This window comes from Pteropus vampyrus, unplaced genomic scaffold, assembly GCF_000151845.1.
Source record: "Pteropus vampyrus isolate Shadow unplaced genomic scaffold, Pvam_2.0 Scaffold435, whole genome shotgun sequence".
Lineage (NCBI taxonomy): Eukaryota > Metazoa > Chordata > Mammalia > Chiroptera > Pteropodidae > Pteropus > Pteropus vampyrus.
In genome coordinates, this window is record NW_011889216.1 from 1,117,954 (window position 1) to 1,138,229 (window position 20,276).

At 40.1% G+C, this 20,276-nt stretch overlaps 1 protein-coding gene across 1 annotated transcript in view; it reads left to right on the forward strand.

Annotated features, from left to right (window-relative positions):
- The window catches only part of SF3A3 (splicing factor 3a subunit 3), a 21,538-nt gene extending 4,035 nt beyond the window's left edge, over positions 1 to 17,503 (forward strand). The window contains exons 5-16 of the mRNA XM_023523988.1: positions 1,891 to 1,982; positions 2,847 to 2,929; positions 3,603 to 3,741; positions 4,235 to 4,303; positions 4,833 to 4,900; positions 5,061 to 5,168; positions 5,964 to 6,033; positions 8,042 to 8,206; positions 8,301 to 8,411; positions 9,596 to 9,686; positions 16,106 to 16,161; positions 17,195 to 17,503. Coding sequence (XP_023379756.1) covers positions 1,891 to 1,982; positions 2,847 to 2,929; positions 3,603 to 3,741; positions 4,235 to 4,303; positions 4,833 to 4,900; positions 5,061 to 5,168; positions 5,964 to 6,033; positions 8,042 to 8,206; positions 8,301 to 8,411; positions 9,596 to 9,686; positions 16,106 to 16,161; positions 17,195 to 17,272 — 1,130 coding nt within the window. The 3' untranslated portion in view covers positions 17,273 to 17,503. The remainder of the gene's footprint in view (positions 1 to 1,890; positions 1,983 to 2,846; positions 2,930 to 3,602; positions 3,742 to 4,234; positions 4,304 to 4,832; positions 4,901 to 5,060; positions 5,169 to 5,963; positions 6,034 to 8,041; positions 8,207 to 8,300; positions 8,412 to 9,595; positions 9,687 to 16,105; positions 16,162 to 17,194) is intronic.
- Positions 17,504 to 20,276: the final 2,773 nt, after the last annotated feature.

The following is a 20,276-nucleotide window of genomic DNA, read 5'->3' on the forward strand; positions in this document are numbered from 1 at the left end:
TAGAAGTGGAGAGGGACGGGTCGGCAATGACTGAGCTTTCGTGGCTGTGTAACTTGAAAGTTGTTTTCTCCCTTGATAGAAATAAGGAAGAAAGAGATAACTCATTTGCAGTAGAAGATGAATTTTTATATGTTTTCAGGGGATATTATATCTAGGTAGAAATGTCCCCTGAACTGTTGAAGTTAAGCGACTGGGGCTCAAGCAAGAGGTAAAGGATCATGATTTAGATTTGAGAATTATCACGTGAACTTGATGGTTGAAGCCATGACTCATAGAGCTGTGGGAGAAACACAGTGTGAAGGGAGAGTGTTGGAGTTCCTCTGTGTGCCTTGGGGTACACTCACAAGGTACCGACTGAAAAGGAGCCTTGGAGGACTTCCATCATAGAGGTCAAATGACAGCTTCGGGTAATGTTATCTTAACCGATGCTAAGCAAAAGAGAGTTTCAGAAAGGAAGTCTCTGATATCAGCTGGTGTTGATGTTGACTGATAACTGCCAGGGTTGCTGCTCCACTGAAGTATTGGGAATGAAAATCTGGTCACGGGTAAGAGTGGGTAATGGGGAAATAGTATGGAGTATGGAACATAGATTTGAAAGACTGGCAGAAAATAGAAGAAGAGAAACAGAAAGATCATAAGAAAGATGAGAAAGATGTACCTGTTTAAAGGAACAGATGGAAAAAGGAAAAGACTGAAAATACCAGAAAGGAAAAGCAATTGAAGTTAAGTGAAGATAGATGAATGTAATCTCACATACCTACATATGTATCCCCGACTCCCGCCACCCTCCCTTGGAGGGTAGAGTTTGAGTCTTTTGCTAATCAAGAGAGAAGACATGTCCCATTCCAGTGTGTTAGCCATATTCCAGCCATAGTAGAAAGGTGAGGTTATATAAAGGATTGAAAAACAACATAATAACGTTGCTCCCACTAGTGTGTGCTTGTACAAATACATATAAACACATAGAACAGTGGTTTCCAAATTTTGCTGCATGTTTGAATCACCTGGGGATCTTTAAAGTACTGATACCTGCTCTCTTTCTAATTAAATTGGTATCAGATGCATCAGGATTTTTTTAACACACTTTTAGGTGATTCTAATGTGCAGCAAAGTTTGGGAATGACTGGCATAAAAAAAGGTTCGTTAACAGTGGTTAACTATTTGCAGAAGAATAAAGGGGGACTTTGATTCTTCATTTTGTCTTTTTGTGTTGAGTTTTTGTGAGCATGTGTTACTTTAGCAATTTTTAGTCAAGCAATACAGAAAAGGAAAAGAAAAAAGCAAGATAATTGGAGAACAGTAGTAGGCTCCTGAAGAAAAATCAAGGCCAAAGGGTCAAAAGTCTAATTTGCTGCATAGCCCATTTCTATAGTATTGCAACTTTTATAGTGAAAAATCCACCTGAGCTTTTTTCTTTTTTTTATCAGATCTGTGTGCCAATGTCAGTGGAATTTGAGGAGCTCCTGAAGGCTCGAGAGAATCCAAGTGAAGAGGCACAAAGTAAGTAGAGTTTTAAATAGGATTTAGCATTTCCATCCAGCACTAGCAGAAGTACAAGTTAATAACAGCTCAGTTTGCCCTGAGAACCCTAGAAAACAGGGCTCCAGAGAAATTTGTAGTCAGATTTTCTTACTGGTTTTTTCTTTGCTAGTCTCTGGACTATATTGACCTTCTAAGTCGGCCTTGGACGGAATACTCAATTTCGTGCTAGCCTAACTTAAATTTACTTGCCTGGAAAGCTGAGGTCTATTCACTCTGTGAACATAGAGACAGCATTTGGGTGAAGGTCTACTTTATGAAACAAGGGACTAACAGTCCATTTGAAAAGCCAAGTAAGTCTAAGAAAGTGGTCTTTAATATCTGAATCATTGGTATCTCTGATTCCTTCAGATTTGGTGGAGTTCACAGATGAGGAGGGATACGGTCGTTACCTCGATCTCCATGACTGTTACCTCAAATACATTAACCTGAAAGCCTCTGAGGTAAGACCAGGAGAGGGAGAGGTTCTGAATCTAGGGGTGAGTCATGATGCTGGACTGGGCCTGCTAGATGAAGCAATTAGAGGATTTTCCTTATGTTTTATAACTGTTATGCGAATACTAAAGAAGTGATATGCTTAGACTAAAACAGTATTCAAAGTGAAAGCCAGGTTTCTACATGAATATAATAAGTAATTTTATTAATAAATTTTAATATTTTAATACAACAAGCATATTTTGTTTTTGTAAAAATAAATTTTAAAAAAATTCATAAATATCGAACTCCTGTTTAGGCACACATAGTACTAGATACATGGAAGATACGAACCAGGGCTATTTAACGTCTTAAAAGACATTAACTTCTCACAAGAGATGACATTTAATATAAAAATCTCAGAAAGGTCACAAGTATATGATTAAGTTCCTCTTGGAAGTTGTGAGGAACTGTCCCAAAAGTTCAGTGACTAAAGTTTCGTGAGGGCAGATTCCATGTCTGTCTTGTTCTCATCTGTATCCATGTCCTTGGTCCAAAGTTGCTCAATAAGTGATTGAATGAGGGAACAAATGACACTTTCCAGGACCTTATTTTAGGATGTAATGGGTGTCAGTCTTTAACCAAGTGCCTGGCATGTAAGTGTTTAACAAATATTTCTTTTTAGTTTACTGTTTATTAACTCGATCTTTATTTTGCAGAGCTAATTATGTGTCTGATAACTGTATGGGAATTAAACAGAGGGGAAAAAAGAGGCTAAATGAGCCAGGCCTCGGTACTTTATTAGGCAACAACTTTAATCTCGTGTATTGGAGATTATTTTGTAACTTGATAGAGACACCAAACTGAAACTCTTGTTTCTTTTCTCATTCTAGAAGCTGGATTATATCACATACCTATCCATCTTTGACCAGTTATTTGATATTCCTAAAGAAAGGAAGAATGCAGAGTACAAGAGGTAAGCATTACCGCTTCTAGGCCTCCTCTGGATTTGATTACAAGATTATTTACTGTAAAGATTTGAGGGCAGAATTCTGAATTTCGTTGCTTAAAAAGCATTCATGAATGACTTCCAGATTTATTGGAGGTTAGGGATTTGAACGATAGTTTTAAAACATTTGTAATACTTTGGCTCTGGAAGAATATGTGTCTGTGAGCACATCTGCAATCTTATGGCCATACGTTCTTAATTTTGTCTCATTGTAGAAGGAAGTCTCCCATCCAGAGACCTCTGCGTCTTTAGAGTTTAATGGGGAAAAATTAAACTCTCAGATTGTGACTAAGTAAGGTGCCTGAGTCTGACGTATAGGTGTTAAGTTTTGTTTGTATTATTATACCTCTGGTTAGTGATAAAATAACATTTTATTTTGACCTGAAATCAATTTTCTTTTTACCTGAAATCTTTTATGTGTGAGTTAAGACTTTATTTGGAATTATGTAATGAGGAGGAAATAAGATGGGAAAGATCAGAATCGAGATGACATGTTAGGAAAAAAAGTCAGTTGTAAGCTCATGTTAAAAAGTAGTGTTTTAAAAACTAGTATCACTAGAATTATAAATATATTTTATAGGGCATAACAGTATATCAAAAATAGAAAGCCTCTTTCTCTGTATTGCTTGTTTCTCTGTAGATACCTGGAGATGCTGCTTGAGTACCTTCAGGATTACACAGATAGAGTGAAGCCTCTCCAAGATCAGAATGAACTTTTCGGGAAGATTCAAAATGAGTTTGAGAAGAAATGGGAGAATGGTACCTTTCCTGGATGGCCGGTGAGCTTCAGCGGGGATGTGGGGGAGGACATGCCAGGGAATTGAAGTAACTGTTTTACTATAATCTTAAGCTTCTGCTTTAAGGCATTAGATGCTGATCCCTCGGGATCAGTTGTGGCCCTGAGGGGTTCTCTGCCCACTATGCTAGGCTATCTCTGTGCACTTTGCAGTGAAATTTGTCAGGGCCCACTTGCCATTGGCTGGGCCCAGGATTTTCACCAAGCATGTCATTACTGCTGCGTGGTTCCTACTGACCAAAAACTGATGAAATTATGGGCTAGCAATCTCTACTATGTATGTTCGCCCTTGGGGATAAACTTGAGTTTTCCTGGATTCTCGGAGAGAGAATAGACTGTCCGGTTTTTCGCTCTGCTCTTGGGGGAATTTGATTCTTATTCATACGTGTGTATAATTTAGATGGCAATTTAGACGGCTCCCTTGCCTTCATTCTAAACCTAGATCTTAATGAACATCATCTTACTCTTCTTGCCAGAAAGAGACGAGCAGCGCCCTGACCCATGCTGGAGCCCATCTTGACCTCTCTGCTTTCTCCTCTTGGGAGGTATGTTTTCTTTAGCCACTGTACTGGTCTTGCCTGTTAACTCCTCTGAGAGACCACTCGATTTCCTGTTTTTAATGCCATGGACTTATGATAAGACACCAGTTTGAGAAACAACGAATGTTCAAACCTAGGTCTTTGCAGGCTAGTGTGTGGGTGTTCCTGAAGCTAGCAGTAAGCTCAAACTCTCCTACGGACTGACTCTGTGGTCAGATTCATACGTAACCATACTGGTAATGTTTCATACGTCCACTACAACTTAATATAGTTAGAACTATTATTTCACAAATTTCAAAGTAGCTGGATAAATTTTTTCCCCCAATCTTTCCATAATATTAAGTTGTAGTGGAGGTATGAAACATTATCAGTATGGTTACGTATGAACCTGACCACAGAGTCAGTCCGTAGGAGAGTTTGAGCTTACTGCTAGCTTCAGGAACACCCACACACTAGCCTGCAAAGACCTAGGTTTGAACATTCGTTGTTTCTCAAAATCTTCTACAAAATTATAACTCGTCTCTTTTTTATACAGGAGTTGGCCTCCCTGGGTCTGGACAGATTAAAATCTGCACTCTTAGCTTTAGGCCTGAAGTGTGGCGGGTAAGAGACTGGTTTTCTGTCAGAACTGTCCATTTACTGTGTTTGCATGATCTTCTGTGTGACTCTGATAACCATTCTTTCTGTCGTCTCTGATTGTGAAAATAAGCAAGTCTGTGTGGTAAGGTAATCCTGAAATCCTTTGCCCCTCCTTTCTCCTTAGGACCCTAGAAGAGCGAGCCCAGAGGCTATTCAGCACCAAAGGAAAGTCCCTGGAGTCACTTGACACCTCCCTGTTTGCCAAAAATCCCAAGTCAAAGGGCACCAAGCGGTGAGTGGCTGGCATAGCACCTGTGCGCACAGTTTTTAAATATTATTCCTATGCAGGATTTGTATCACAAGAGATTTTAAAGCCTGTTTTATCCATAGAGTCCAGTCTGTTCTTTTTCTCTGTTCATAGCAGAGAGTGCTGTCATTGTTATAAACCAAGGACAATCTGCACTCAGGTGATTAAGAGTGGGTGAAGTCCATAAGGCTGAAACTGTGCTTAAGATACCTTTTGTTGCATTAATAGCTTATGGAGCCTGAATAGGTTCAAAAACTATTTTCCTAAGTTTATTTTTCCTGATGACAGTTGGATCTATTTTTGAGCCACAGGCTTGTACAGGGCATTTTTTACGTGTTTCTAATTTTCACAACCACCCTGAAAAGTAGTTGTTATCCTGAGTTTTTGCAGATAAGGACTCAGAAAAGTTATGGAACTGTGTCTACTTTCTCACGGTTAATAAGTAACAAAGTCAGGATTTGGGCCCAAGTCTGCTTATTCCTGAGCTCACTCTTCTGTAACACGTTTTCTTTATAGATTATAATGATGGAAATTTAAATATCTGGATACGTCTTTTACCTTCTAGAATGAGGTCTAAAAGAAAGCTTCCATGCATTCTAAGAAATAACCTCGGTACTTCTATGAGTGAGTCCTGAGCCAAACAGAGCATTTGCTTTCAGAGCATGATGTTTCTCATGTGCTTGTAATTTTTAATGCACTGGTGTAATAAATGTTCTCAGATATAGGGAACAAGCATGAGGTAAAAGAACCCTAGAGTGATAGTTTGTTTCTTGTTCTCAGAGACACTGAGAGGAACAAAGACATTGCTTTCCTAGAAGCCCAGATCTACGAATATGTAGAGATTCTTGGGGTGAGTAACCAACTCTGCTGAGAACTATAAATGCTAGAGTATGAGAGTAAGAGAAATATGAACTCATAGGATCTTTTTTTTACTTGATAAAAGAAAGGTAGGTGTTAAACGAGTTCAGAGAAAATGGAGTTTTCTCAGGATAATTGACCCTTCAGTGAGGTCCTCTTCTGTTCTTAGGAGTCCATGTTTGGCAATATTCCCAAGGTTGCCTAATTCTCATGAGGCTAGGCAGAAAGACTAGACTCTCCTCTCAGTATAGTATCCAAAATGGTGCATGTTCTTTGCCTGAGCTCTGGAATATACCCAGGGGATAACCCAAGAAGCAGACACTCAAAAGGGAAGTAAGAGAAAGGCTACTCACAGCAGCTCTTGAGGTGTCACTGACCATGAAAAGGTATTACATATTCACAAGATTGCGAGAAACTTACTGGAGCTAGCGTGTTAGTGGTTCAAAGCTGGCTATGAGCTGCTCCTTGAATATTCTTTCAAGAAGGAGCTGAGGGCTTGGTTGGGGTGGAAAAAGGCCTAACCTGGCCAGAATGCTCATCTCAGTCAGAAATAGGAGGAATAGGGAGGAATACAGCTCTCTTTCAGGGAAGGGAAGGTGGAAGAAAGGGCAGCACTTGTGGGCAGTGCCTCTGGGCATCCTGCAGTAAACTAGCCTTTCTCATAACTGTCAGCTTTGTGCGATTTTCAACTGTTTTCAGAGCCTTTCCCTTTACAAATGCTCAGATGGTGTTCTGAGTGGGTGGCTCTGGCTTAGGTAGCTTGTTTATGTATCTTTGTCAGTTGCCATGGATGTTTTCATTCTGCTCTTGTTTAAGGACCAGATATATAGTAGCTATAAATCTAGTCAATATTATCACTACAAATTTAGTCACTTGGTTGCGTCTGTTACAACTGCTTTCAATAAAAGGAGAATAGACATTGGACATTGGGAACACTTATATTCTCTACAGTAAACTTAGGTTTTACTAATATGGGCAGCAGTCTGAGTTGCCAGTTTCCTGAAGATGACTGGGAAGCTAATTTGTGCCCTTGACATAAGGTGTACGTACCTACCTATTACTTTCTCCCTCTTTTGAGAGCATTTTGCTTTCTTTGCCAGGAGGTGGCACCATTCTCTTTGGAATTCCAGCCAAAATGGTTTCCAGAAGTTGCTGTCATATACCGATACAGTTTTTGTTATCATTTCACCATTTATTGATAATCTTTTGGTTTCCAGACATTGTGCTGAATCTTTGGATACAGTAGTTTATATGACGCAGCCTTCTGCCCTTGAAAAATCCACTTTGTGGTTGGGAGACAAATAAATGTGTGGGATGTGATTCATGTTATAATACATTGAGATTGAGTTTTCTCAGTAGAAAAAGGAAGAAAAAATATTTCAGCTAGAGGAAATGGCAAGCTGTGAAGGTAAAATATTACGATAGGAAATTAGAGGTTCAGGAAATGAGAAATTCAGTGTGTATGAAGAGTGCCTTGTGAGGGAGGGAGTGGTCAGAGAAAAATTTGGTGTTATGTTGGAAATTTGAACTGTGTCCTATAAACAGTAGAAATCCAATAAAAGCACTTTATACAAAGTGTATTATTAGATTGGGTTTTTTAAGCAGATAAACCTGGAAACAAAGTAGAAGCTGGACTGGAGTGAGGAGGGACCCAGGGCAAGTTAGAAGGTTTTCATCTTGGTGAGGGCAGTAATAGTGGGAAGGGAAAGAAAGGACTGGTTAGGAAATATTTTAGAGACTGTTCTCTGTTCTGTGATAATCTTTGGCTACAGATGAGTAATTTAGGCAAGTGACAAAACCTTCGACCTTTGGAGAGGAATTAACGAAGGCGTGTTGATAGGAGTTCTGATATGAAGGCAGACTTCCCCGGTATTCTACAAGAAAGAAAACCTTATCCCTAGAAATAGAATCTGCATGGATTGTAGGAAAATAGGAAACTTCCCTTCTCGCTTTCCACTTCTTTTCTGTGCCTTCACTTTTCATTTATGGACCTGATTTAGGAACAGCGGCATCTCACTCATGAAAATGTACAGCGCAAGCAGGCAAGAACAGGAGAAGAGCGAGAAGAAGAGGAGGAAGAGCAGATCAGTGAGAGTGAAAGTGAAGATGAAGAGAACGAGATCATTTACAACCCCAAAAACCTGCCCCTTGGCTGGGATGGCAAAGTAAGTCCCAGCACTACCATCTTTCTCCCCATTTTCCATTTGGAAGCAGATGCAGACACTCTTCTAATGCTGTTTCTTTTCTGATTTCTTGTAGCCCATTCCCTACTGGCTGTATAAGCTTCATGGCCTGAATATCAACTACAACTGTGAGATTTGTGGAAACTACACCTACCGAGGTCCCAAGGCCTTTCAGCGGCACTTTGCTGTAAGGAATTCAGAGCCATTTCTCCTGGAAATTGCAGTATGAAACATGAGTCTTCAGAGAAGAGGATAGGAGCAGCCTGAGAGTATCGCTAGTGTCCAGAGCTTAAGACAATCAGAGAAGGAGTGGGTCTCCAGTCAAGCATGTGGCATGTGGTCTCTGGCGCCAGTGCTGCCCCTTGGATAACACCTGAGAGTTTCCGGCGGCATTTTTCCATTTTGCTGTTTGAACCTCATTTGGGTTTTCTCTCACTTGTTCTCGTACTTCCCTCTTTTTGTCTTTCTGCCAGCATCTTAGACCAATCTCTGACTCCTTGGTCATTTCTCTACCCCAGTGCTAGTACGCAGGGACGAGGAAGGGCTGACTTCCTCCTTCTTTGGGTCTTAAATTGGTCTTTGCCTCCTTGAAAAAAAGATACTAAAGTCATGACATTTACCAAGTTATTCTGGGTGGTGCTCCAGTAAGTGGGTTCACCCTCATTTTGTTTCTGCCTTCAGTTCTTAGTACTTGGAAGGAAATTTTACAGAATGAAAAAGACTTACTAGACCAAGGACTGTGAATTTGTACGCTCTCCCTCCTTCCCTCCCTCAGACATAGTACTAACTGATCCTGGGTCTTCTCTGCTGAGCCCCTGAGTAGTCTCAATCTTTCTCAACATCACTTCCAGTAAATTGGAATTGGCATCCAGGATAAAGCCCATGCCACATGCCATCCCTCAGCCCAAACTGTCATTACGTTAGTGCCTCTCCCTGCTCTTTTTCACATTCCTATATCTGATAAACAGTCTTCTTTGTTTACAAAGATGGCACTGACCTGCCGCCAATAACCCTTACTCATGCTGATGGTGCAAACTGCATAGGTGACTGGTTGGTTGTGGTGTTCTTCCATAGTCTTGAGAGGTTTTATCTGAAAGAGTGCTAAATCTAGGATCTAGGTTGGTTGGTTTTGTTTTGTTTAGGATCTTGGTTTTATAAACCACCCCAGTGAGGCAAACAGTGCAATGCTGCTTTGAAATATCTGTGTCTCGTCAGTCATGGTCAGTTGTTTACAAACATGAACCACAGAAGAAATGCTTTTAAGTGGAGTCTTTTGCAAAGCGTCAGGTCAGGGCTTATGAGGAGAGTAGAGTTAGTGCCCTGTGTTCAGCTCTTCCCATTTTACATTGTCCTTTTTCTCTTTCCTTCCAGGAATGGCGTCACGCTCATGGCATGAGGTGTTTGGGCATCCCAAACACTGCCCACTTTGCTAATGTGACACAAATTGAAGATGCTGTCTCCTGTAAGTAGGCTTTATTTATTGTTCCCTTGGCCACATTAGGTGGCCACTCTTACAGCTCACTTTCCCATTACCCTGGTGTATCCAGGCCTAAGGGCAGCAGGTTGTGGATATGTAAAAGCTACAACAGTCGTATAATTACTGTATTTTTGAGGAGAATGAGTTAGTTGTACCAATTGTTTCTCCCTTGAGAAGAGCCCTAGGCTGAGTATGAATTGAGGCTTTTAACTAGTAGCTATGAACGCCCCTGTATGCAAGATTTTGAGTGAATGAGTATATGTATATTTTTCTAAATTGATTTTAATATGTTAAGTACCACTGATAGGAAGGAAAAAATAGAACTGGTCTCAGCTTATTTCTGAAGTGACAGGAGAGATACACAGAAATTCAGCAGCGAAATACCTCTTGGAGGACGAGTGAAGTGAGCAAATGTCAGGGAATGTGTTGTTAAAGCACCCAGGGCCTCAGTCAGGCTCCCTTTTCACCTGGCAGTGGTAGCTGTTTCTGCCATTAGCATCTTCCTCGCAGGCTTTCTATTTTCTTTCGAGTTTATCTCTTCTGTCACGTTTTCAGTTTGCAGCTGGTTAGACTGAGAAGAATGGAATTTTACCAGTCTACTTTTGTAAATTTTAGGCACTCATTCTCACTGCTCAGCTGCTTGCTCACTCCTTTGGCTCCCATCTCTGAGGCTGTTCAAATATCCTTCATGGCAGAGCCAAATAGAAATGACCTTCTGAGGAGCTCCCTGCTCCCTGATTAGCCATGGACTATAGAGACTCTCATTAAGATTTTTATGTGTAGTCACCTTCGAGGACTCCTTGCTTTCATGTCTTCCCTTATTAATTTAGGAGTCAGGATCATACAGTTCCTCCAATCAGAATTATAATGTATCTCTATTGCCAGGTTATCCATTTGGCCTCTTCATTTTTTGTCAGTCTTTTTCTGGGAAGAAATTAGAAACGAAATACCTTAGAACTATAATGCTGCATTTTGAATGCATTCTCATTTTGAGTTATATTTTCTAGCTATATGCCACTAATAGGTCACAGTTTATTTTTTGTGTGTTTTCTTATGTCCTACAATTTGCCTGAGTTAATTTATTCCGATACCTCAAGATAGATTTATATCATTTTAGGCTTAAAGTCATGCCAACTGCAAAAACAAAGGGATACTTTTATTAATTTTGTTCCATGTATTTATTTTTCTTCATGGATAGTTATCCCCAAGCATTACCCTCAAGTCTTACGTTTAGTAGAAGCATGAGATAGGTAGGTCATCCTTGCCTGGATGCTGTTTTTAAAAGAAACGATGCTTGTGCACCTACACTAATTTTAAGTTGACTTGTGAGTTTATCTAAAAAAGATTGTTTTTATTACTTCTGTCAGGCATTGGATAAAACAGTGTTCCTGGATTATCTTATGCTGGGTAATGACTATTCTTTTAATGTATTTATTCTGTTAGGATTCTGTTCAGAAGTTTTATACTGATGTTCATAAATAAAAGATGAGCTTCCTGTTTTCCTTTGAGACACTTGCCTGGTTTAGGGATCAAAACTATATGACAAAATGGAAATATTACATTGCTACATTCTCCTGTCATTTGAAACCGTTTATGTTTAAATAGAAATTATTACATCTTCATATAAAGGGACCACTCTGAGAAGATTGTTTAGTTAATAACCCATATAATTCCTAGATTTATTATGACAAAGTAGGAAACCAAGTGCTTTATTTCTATTCTGAGTTTTATTATTTCCTTGTTTCTATTAATACTTCTGTGATCTTGTTTATTTCTTTAAGTCTTCAGTCAAGAACTTTTTCTCTTTGTTTCTTTTTCCTTTCTAATACAAACATTTACAACTAGATGTCCCTCTGTTAGGAATCCATTGGGAATAGCCATTCAATTAATGTTATATTTAGAACTTTATTTGTAAAGATTTTATTCTGATTTTTTAAAAATAATTCAGAAATTATTTAAGAGTACTTTTAATTCTAGTTGATTGGACACCTTTTAACTATTTTATTTATTCTTATTTTTCTTTGCCTAGGTAGTGAGATACTCCCTGAATTTAGAATATATTTTATCCTTGTGTCCAGTGTATAATCAGTGACTTGTTAAAGTTTAGATATACCTTAAAAGAAGTATCTTTCTCTACATGTAAGCTATTTAATCTTCTTAGAGTGTTCAGGTCCTTAATTTCATACTTACATCTATTTTGAATTCTGATGGGGACATGTTGGCATTTCTAAATACAACTAAATTTTGTCTCTTGCATTTCTCTCATTTTTGTATGTATTTTGTTTTGTAGTATTTGAGCCGCATAAACTCAATGTTATACTGTAACCATATTGACCACTCCCATTTTCTTTTTCAAATTTCCTTTATCTGATAGCTTGTTTGTTCTATTGTCATAAACTTAGACCATTTTCCCAATTATCAAAATTTTGATAGCAAATGTGGGCTATTTTTTACTTCAGTCATTAATATTTATCATTGTATAGGGATACTAAGCCTTTGACACTCGATGTATTAATTGATCTATTTGTATTTAACTTATATTTAACTCCTTTGCTGGAAAGATTTTCTTGTTTTTTTTTTTTTTAGATTTCTCATTTACATAGATTATCTAGTAAACTTGAACCTATTCCTTTTATATAGGTATTTTTCTAACATTTCTAATTTAACTATTTCAACTAAGTTTATTCTGCTTCTAATATCTGTTTTCTGCTACTAATATGTTCAATTGAATTATTTATAGGAGGTGATTATATTTTAATGCTCAAGAATTGTAAATCTTAAGTACTTATTTCTTACTCTCATAATGCAGTAGTTTTTATGTATTTAATCTTACCATGCCTATCAATATTTTTTTCACCTTGTTTATAAAACATGGTTTTTCTACTTTTATGATCTCTTACCATGATCTTTACTCTAGGACTTGGTGATGGATTCTGTCAAGTTTTTTACATGTTGATAATGATATGCTTCAACAGGAAATTTGATTCAGTACCACATTCCTAACATAATTGCATTTCCATATTTATCAGATGTGGGTGGTAATAGTAGACCTACTTCACAGAGCTGTCTCAGAGTTTAAATGAGATAATACAGGTCAAGTGCTACAACCATGTCTGACACACAACATAGAATGTGCTTAGTAAGCATAAGCTGCCATCATCATCACCTTCACTCATGGGCTGCTCTGCAGAGTCTGAGATCCAAAGTTACTTTGATCTCTTCACTGAGAATTAGATGTTAGTATTATTAGCTACCATGTATCAAGTGCATTATTAGCTACCACGTATCAAGTGCCAGCTCTGGTCCAGGTAAATGGGAGATGTTTTACACTCATTTAATATTCAGAACAACCAGTAAAGTAGGAGGTCATTCACATTTTCAAAAGAGGAAAGTTATGTAACTTTTTAAAGGTCATACAGTTTGTAAGGAGAAAAAAGCCAGGGATCAAACCCATGTCTGTCCTATAGCAGAGTCTTTTCTCTTTCCTGCCTTCTTTTCTGCCTTCTTTTAAATCATGCTTATCAAGTAGAATTTTTTTAAAGAATTGATCATTGAGGGTTATTCCAGAAAGAAACTTCATGCAGTCTCTCATTAGCCATACAGAGATATTTTAGGAAAAAAAAAATTTTTTTTGTTTTTTCCAGAATATTGTTGGCAGGGTCATAATTCCATTATCCATATTATTTTCGGAATTTATCTCCTTGTTCAAATGTCTAGGTTAATCAGTTTCTCTCACATGGATGTTTTTATTATTGCCACTTCTTTGATTTAGTGTTTTATTTCCACCCATCATGACTTCCTTTGATATTTTTAGGTTCTCTGTTCTGCATAGCATTTAGAGTTTTGTTTCTATCTCAGTATCACTGTCTCTCTTCATTTTTTCTCCCCCGATCCTCAATAGATCATTCCTAGGTGTACTACAAATTTATTATCACCACCCTCCTCCCCTTTTTTTTTTCCTAGGCATTATTCCTTTTTGTAAACATCTTAGATTAACTCTCTGGCTTCCTTTCAGACTTTCATAACAGGTAGATGATTGGATACATATTGGCTCCCACAAGACTGTCACAGACTTTATCTCAGGCATCTTACTGATAGTAAGCATCAATTAATTATCGGATTTAAGTGAATTATCTTATTCTGTAGAATTTCTGCAATTTTTCTTTATTTCCTATCAGAATAATTTTTTTAATTAAACTTGGATCGTGCTTTTTATTTTTTTATTTTAAGCATCTAAACTAGACATCTTAGGGATTTTTGGTTATAAGGACGCGTGCCAGTTAAAATTAACTCCATGCCCTCCATCTTATTTGCAAGAATATGCTTATTCGGCTGCGCCTCTCTCTATACATATGCCTTCTTCACTTTTTTATATCTTCTAACCTTAGCTCACTATGAAGGCAGCTCCAGTCCTTGCTCTGAGTGCCCTTTCAGTTTTCAGAGCCTACCGTCATCTAATGTCCATTTATTCTCTCAGTGTCCCAACTTCTAAAACCTGGGAAAGACAAGGTGGGCATCACCGGGTCAGGTCCTATCTGTAGTCCAGTCAGCTGTGTCTCCAGTAGCCGGAAGCTAACATAGCTTCTTGTTCGAGGGGACTGCTCCTTCCAGAACACGTCGGGAGGACATATTTCCTAAGAATGGAGTGTGCAGAGCCATTAACCCATTGGCACAGATGTTACACTGGATTTACTTGTTTGTCATTGCTTTAAGTCATTCTGTGGAAGTTTTTCTTTTAGAGTTTATAGCCAGATGGGAGGGTTTCAGTATTTTGATTTCAATTATAATAATTTTTTTGTTTGTTTACTTAAATGAAAGATTTCACTTATAAATTTATTATGTCAGTTATTTTGTTGTTGCAGACTTATGATCGTTTTAAAAAGTTTAACAAATGACATCTAAGAAAGAACTCTGTGGAATTGTGACCAGCGATCCCCATTTGAGTGATTAGTCATAACTGACTAGTATTCACTAGGTAGAAATCCACCTTATTAATAAACTAATAGCATCATGTTCGGATGTCGCTATCTTATTTATAATAGTGTAGGAGATTTAAACACCTTAATGAACTCTAGGGATATTGCTTATGAGAGCAATTGCTTTGTTAAAGTCACAATGTCATGTGTCTACGGTTTTTTATCAGGTCAGCTATCCCATCAAGAACAGGAAATTCAGTTGGTTTACTGCAGTTATTCTTAGTGAGCCCATGCTGGTGCACAGAGGTGGTCCCATTCTTTTCTAATTGTTTTTAGATCCCTCTGAAGAGTAACATTTCTCTTACTGGTCTATAGTTTCCTACATCCATTTTTTTCTTTAAGAAAATTATGACAGCATTTCCAATCTCCAGTATTTTAATGCCACTCTGGGTTGGATTCTTGAATGGCCTGGACAAAGAGTGACAGGGCCTTGCCCTGGCACATGGTCACATGATAAATTCTCTGTTCCTTGGTGACGTACATGTTATTTGGGCCGGAGGACTTCAGCTAACTTAAAGCAATTAGCAAGCAAGGAAAAGATGATTACTTGAGCACCTATATGCTAGGCACAGAGCTAAGCACTTTCTCATGTTTTCTCCTTTACTATTTCTTTACCCGTCTTAGGCGTCAACTTTCTCTATGAGATGTTCCTTCTAATCTTGTCAAATTTAGAGATCTACTCGATGGGAAATGTAAAATATAGGAAGCAAGTAGTTGTACCTTCCTACCTTCATCTATTAATATTTTATCACCTTCCTTCTCTGCCAGTGGACCTGTCCTTTGTCCTGAGAGTGCACCTTCCTGACACCATTCTTAGAGATTTAAGTCTGCTTTTGTATCTGTCCTGTCTTATATACATGTCTGGTCACTCCCTCTGAAGCCGTGGTGGTATCTGTAGATATCTTCCCCTTTTTGTCTTCATTGGGATAATTTGTTGTTGAGCTGTCAGAATTCTTGTTTTAATGTCTCCAGTATATGTTGAGCCATCTTATCTTTCAGACTTTTTGGCCATATTATTTTACCTCTTTTTTTCCTCTGAAGTCTGAAATATATCCACCAGACTTCAAATAAACATATTTGATAATGTCTGATGTTTTATTTTTCTTCTATGTGAACTTTAAGACAGTTCACTTTGTCCAGTAATTCTTATAACTTGTACCACATTTACTTCTTCCCTTTGAGACCATCAGTTCTCTATTCTGAGAGGTCTTTGGTTATATTCGATCCAACTTTTCTTTTACAGCAAAACAGAGAAGATTATGGTAAATTTTGCATTGGAAGTATCTGTGGGTGGTCCAGAACCAAAATTCCAGTTTGGGGCAAGCAGAAGCTTCAAAGGCAGAGTCATCCCGGGGAATCCTAATGGTGGGTGTGTTGTAACACTGTGTGCCCAGTGGATACTCAGTCTGCTCATTTCTCATCCTGCAGTGTGGGCCAAGCTGAAACTGCAGAAGGCATCAGAACGATGGCAGCCTGACACTGAGGTGGGTAGCACCATAAGGCCAAGGATAGCGTCAAGTGACAGGGCTCAGTCATCATGTAGAAGGGAGGTGAAAAATGGTTCCTGGTTCACTGCAGTAGCAAATATAATGTGACAGTATCTATAAACTGGTTCTTGACATGTAAGCCTAAGTTATTTGTTATATCAAATATGTCAGACTTAAATCTGTGTCTTAAGATGAATTGTATTCTCTCACTGAAATTTTGAAGTGGCCAACAGGAGTACCCAATGTCTTGTCTTGCCATGAGAATTTATAAACTAAGACATTGAGAATCCGTGTTATATATTAGATCTCCTCTGAAGATAGCATTTAATGAGAGATGGGCCTCTCATGGGATGGGGAGACGTCCCTATTGGTCTCGAGTAGTCATCCCAAACGGCAGATTTCAGAAATAATGGTGATATGCATGAGGTATGGTAGCCAGTCTTTTTCTTTCAGGTTAGTGGTTTTCAGTAGTTCTTTTTTTTAGCAGCAATGTTCTTTTCACACTGTAATGTAGAATTCTAATAAACCAATAGCATCACGTTCGGATATTGCTATCTTATTTATAATAATGTAAGAGATTTAAATACCTTAATGAACTCTAGGGATATCGCTTATGAGAGAACTGCTCTGGAAGTGAGGAGGCCCAGCCTCTTGGCCTCCCTTTCAACCTCCCTTTCTGCAGTGGCCTCTTGGGCAGAAACCAAGGGTTGTTAGGAACCATTTGAAAACTGTCATCTTAGATTAGCCTTTCTCAACCAGGGTTCCTCATCTTAAACACAGAAAGTGATTTGAATGAACTGTTTTCTCATATGTCCCAAGGATGGGTCATAAGTGTTACTTTTCTAGGAGAGAAATTAGTTCATTACACAGAATGGGTGCCTTAGGGCAGTGGGGCTTAATTCTTTTCCAGAACCGCAGCTGAGAAGGGCTGCCTTAGATGAACGCTGTGGAATCAGGCCAGGGTGAGCTCAGGTACCCAGATGTTGGTTCCTAGGAGGTGTAAGCTAACAGTGTACCCCTTCTCTTTCAGGAAGAGTATGAAGACTCCAGTGGGAATGTTGTGAATAAGAAGACATATGAGGATCTGAAAAGGCAGGGACTGCTCTAGTGTCAGGAATGTGTCTCAGCCTTTGGGCTTGCCCAGGCTTCCCTAAGACCCGCTTTTTCTATCTCTCTCAACCAAATGCTCCTAAAGACTCTTTGTTACTTAGTCTTATGGTCTAGCATGTGTCTTGTAGAGACAAGGTATGCTGGCAGATTGCAGGGTTGAGATGGGTTTTATCTTTGTTTTATATTAAAAAAGATTCTCTCTGAAAATAAAACTAGCCCTTGTTCTGAACGTGTCTTGTTCTGAAGCCCTGGATTATGGAGTAGTTCAGACCTTTGGTTCTTAACACATCCCTACCACTTTCTCATCAAGTTCAGTAGCAACTAAGGTAATGAGCACCTGTTAGTTTACATATATCGTTAGGTAAATGTGACATAACCTCTTTCACCACTTCCCCAAATGAGGACCTAATAGCTAATAGCACTACCCCAGTTATGATAAGCCCTGCCCTTAGTTGAGTCAGCCATTAAAAGGGAAAGATGGGGAGGGTAATCCAGGGCCTCTGTTAAGGACAAAGCTGTTGGCACCAAGGTTTCCCCTTTTTGTTTGTATAAAGAAATGAGTTGGGCTGTTTTGGAATGGGCCTGCAGCCCTTTCCCTTCCCCAAGCCTCAGCAGCCTGGCCTGCAGTGGAACTAGGACCAACAGTGACTTTGTGACTTCACCCGCTTGCTAGTTCAGAACGAATGTCTTTGGTGATCTCTCCTCTACTGAGAAGTGGCTAATATTTTTGTGCCCTCCAAGTTCAGATAGCCAAGATTTGGGTGGAGTTGGGCAGCTGCCCCAGGAGCTGAATCTGTTATCCCAAATGGAAAACACGGGGAGCCGAGGCGGCTCCGATCTGCCCGCAGGCAGAATCATCTGAAGGTCTGGGCTCTCTCCAGAGAGCCCCCTTGCCCCTCAGCACTCAGACTTTCAGTCCGTCTGTAATGTATCTACTTGTAAAACTCCTGAGTTGGAACTGGCCTTCTCCCTCACACTTCCCTGTTGCCCTGGTAACCTCTGTGGCAATAGGTTTTCACCACCCAGCCCTTGTGGCACTTCACTCTCGATATTTTCCTTTCTGGTTCAACCTATCCCTAGGGCAACTCCTCACGTGCTTGTCTGTGCTTTGGCTCATCCAGTCACTTAAAATCCCAGCTGGGCAACCTGTCCAGGGCCTGAGCTGCTGAAGCAGAGTGAGTGGATAATTAAACCTGATTGAGCCATCTAGAAACACTGATTACCGAAAACAAGCCCAAAGTGCAAGGAGACCTTGCCAAGTGGGAAGAGATTTAATAACCTTGGAAATGGGAAATGTGGGGACTTTCTGTTAGAGCAGCATCGGGGCCTCCAAGGAGTGCAGCTGTCACATTCCTCAGCACCCCTCTTTAGGAGTGGGTACCCAGAACTTAAAGGTTAAGGCACTATACCAAGAACCTGTTTTTCTTCTTCACAGTGTGCAGGGGAGATGGGACCTGGTTCTGTGGAGTCCTGCCTTCACCCTTGCCCAGATAACTGCAGTCCTGTGAACTACATACCGGAGCAGCCTTGGCGGGAACCTGGGGCTTCCCTATCATAGCAAAGGCTACTTTTCTTTGTTACCTCCATCCAGATATTGTATTCATGCTTTTTATGTGCCAGGTACAGTGAGGTTTGCAAACCTTGAAGATTAGGTGGAGGTGAGATGGTGGGAGCAGAACCAGAGATGAGGCTCGGTGACAACCTCCTGGTCAGGCAGGAAGAGCCATGTGGCCAACTCCACACAGCCCCAAGGGCACAGCTGTTAGGTTCAGTGAAACTTGGCATCAGAAGTGGTTCTCCTCAGAGGTGACTCCTCAAAGTCTGGACTTGAGAGGGTCTGCTGCAGGTAGAACAGGATTCCAGCTGAGCCCCCTGACTAGGCTGGGGAAAGAGTGGAGGGTTGCATTTTCTTGGTTTAGATCAGTAGTTCTTAATCTTTTTAGGATCATAGATTCCTCTAGAAATACAAAGATAACTGTGGACTTTCTCCCTAGGAAGATAGACGTGCATAGATATTTCTACACACAATTTTAGGGGTTCATGAATCTCCGGAAGTCCATCTTTGGTTCCTGAGTCTTATAAGAATCTCTCCTTTAGATGTGGAGTCTGAACCTCTGCCAGGGTGCTTCCTGCTGAGATTAGATGATTCAGTTCACTCTTCAAGGAGGAAAGCTACCCCATCGGAGAAGCTGCAGGACTCCGTCTGCTGCTCCCACCCCAGGCAAAAAGCATCTGGGGAGAACCCAATCTGGGACTGATCCCCAGATTGGAGTTGCTGAACCCAGGGGCCGATCCTGGGATGACCTTCCCAGGAGCAGGAGTCTCCTCGCTCCCTACCTCTGAGAGGAAAGTGAAATCTGTGTCCAGCCTCAACCAGTCATCCCTCCCTCCACTTTCTGTTCTCTGCCTGGAACACTCTACAAAGGGACCACCCCAAAGGTAACTGATGTGTTGGGAGAGTGAGAGGCACACAAAGTTCTGAGGTTTTTCTTCCTCCTTCATTATTATTATTTTTTATCCTTGGAATGATATTGCCTCTCCCCACCTCATCATCAAGTCTTGCCAGTAGCCTCACCTCAGCGTTCTTGTGGCAGGAATGGGCCTGTGACTTCTTCCCAGGCTACCGTTTCCACTAGTTGCTGGACAGTTCTCCCATTCCAGGCAGGCTCTGGGAGGACACTGCCCCCGCCCCGCCCTCCTCTGATCTCTTCTGAGAGCCCTCTCTACCTGCCATGTTTCTGATCTATACAAAGCACGTCCCAGTGGGATGTGGGGATGGGGGTCCTTCAATCTGCCTAAGCTGTCAGTTGGCTTTATTTTCTCCCTCTAGCTACAGTCTAGACATTGGCTGTGCTTCCTTTTTTGCCTGTGACCCCTGTGTGTCCCCAGTGGCAGCAACATCACAGAGAATTCCCAGAGCTGGCAAATGATTGGAGGGGAGGAGGAGCAGCTGCCAGCTTCCGGGGGCTGCATTTGCAGCCTCCCTGACTCATGCACACACA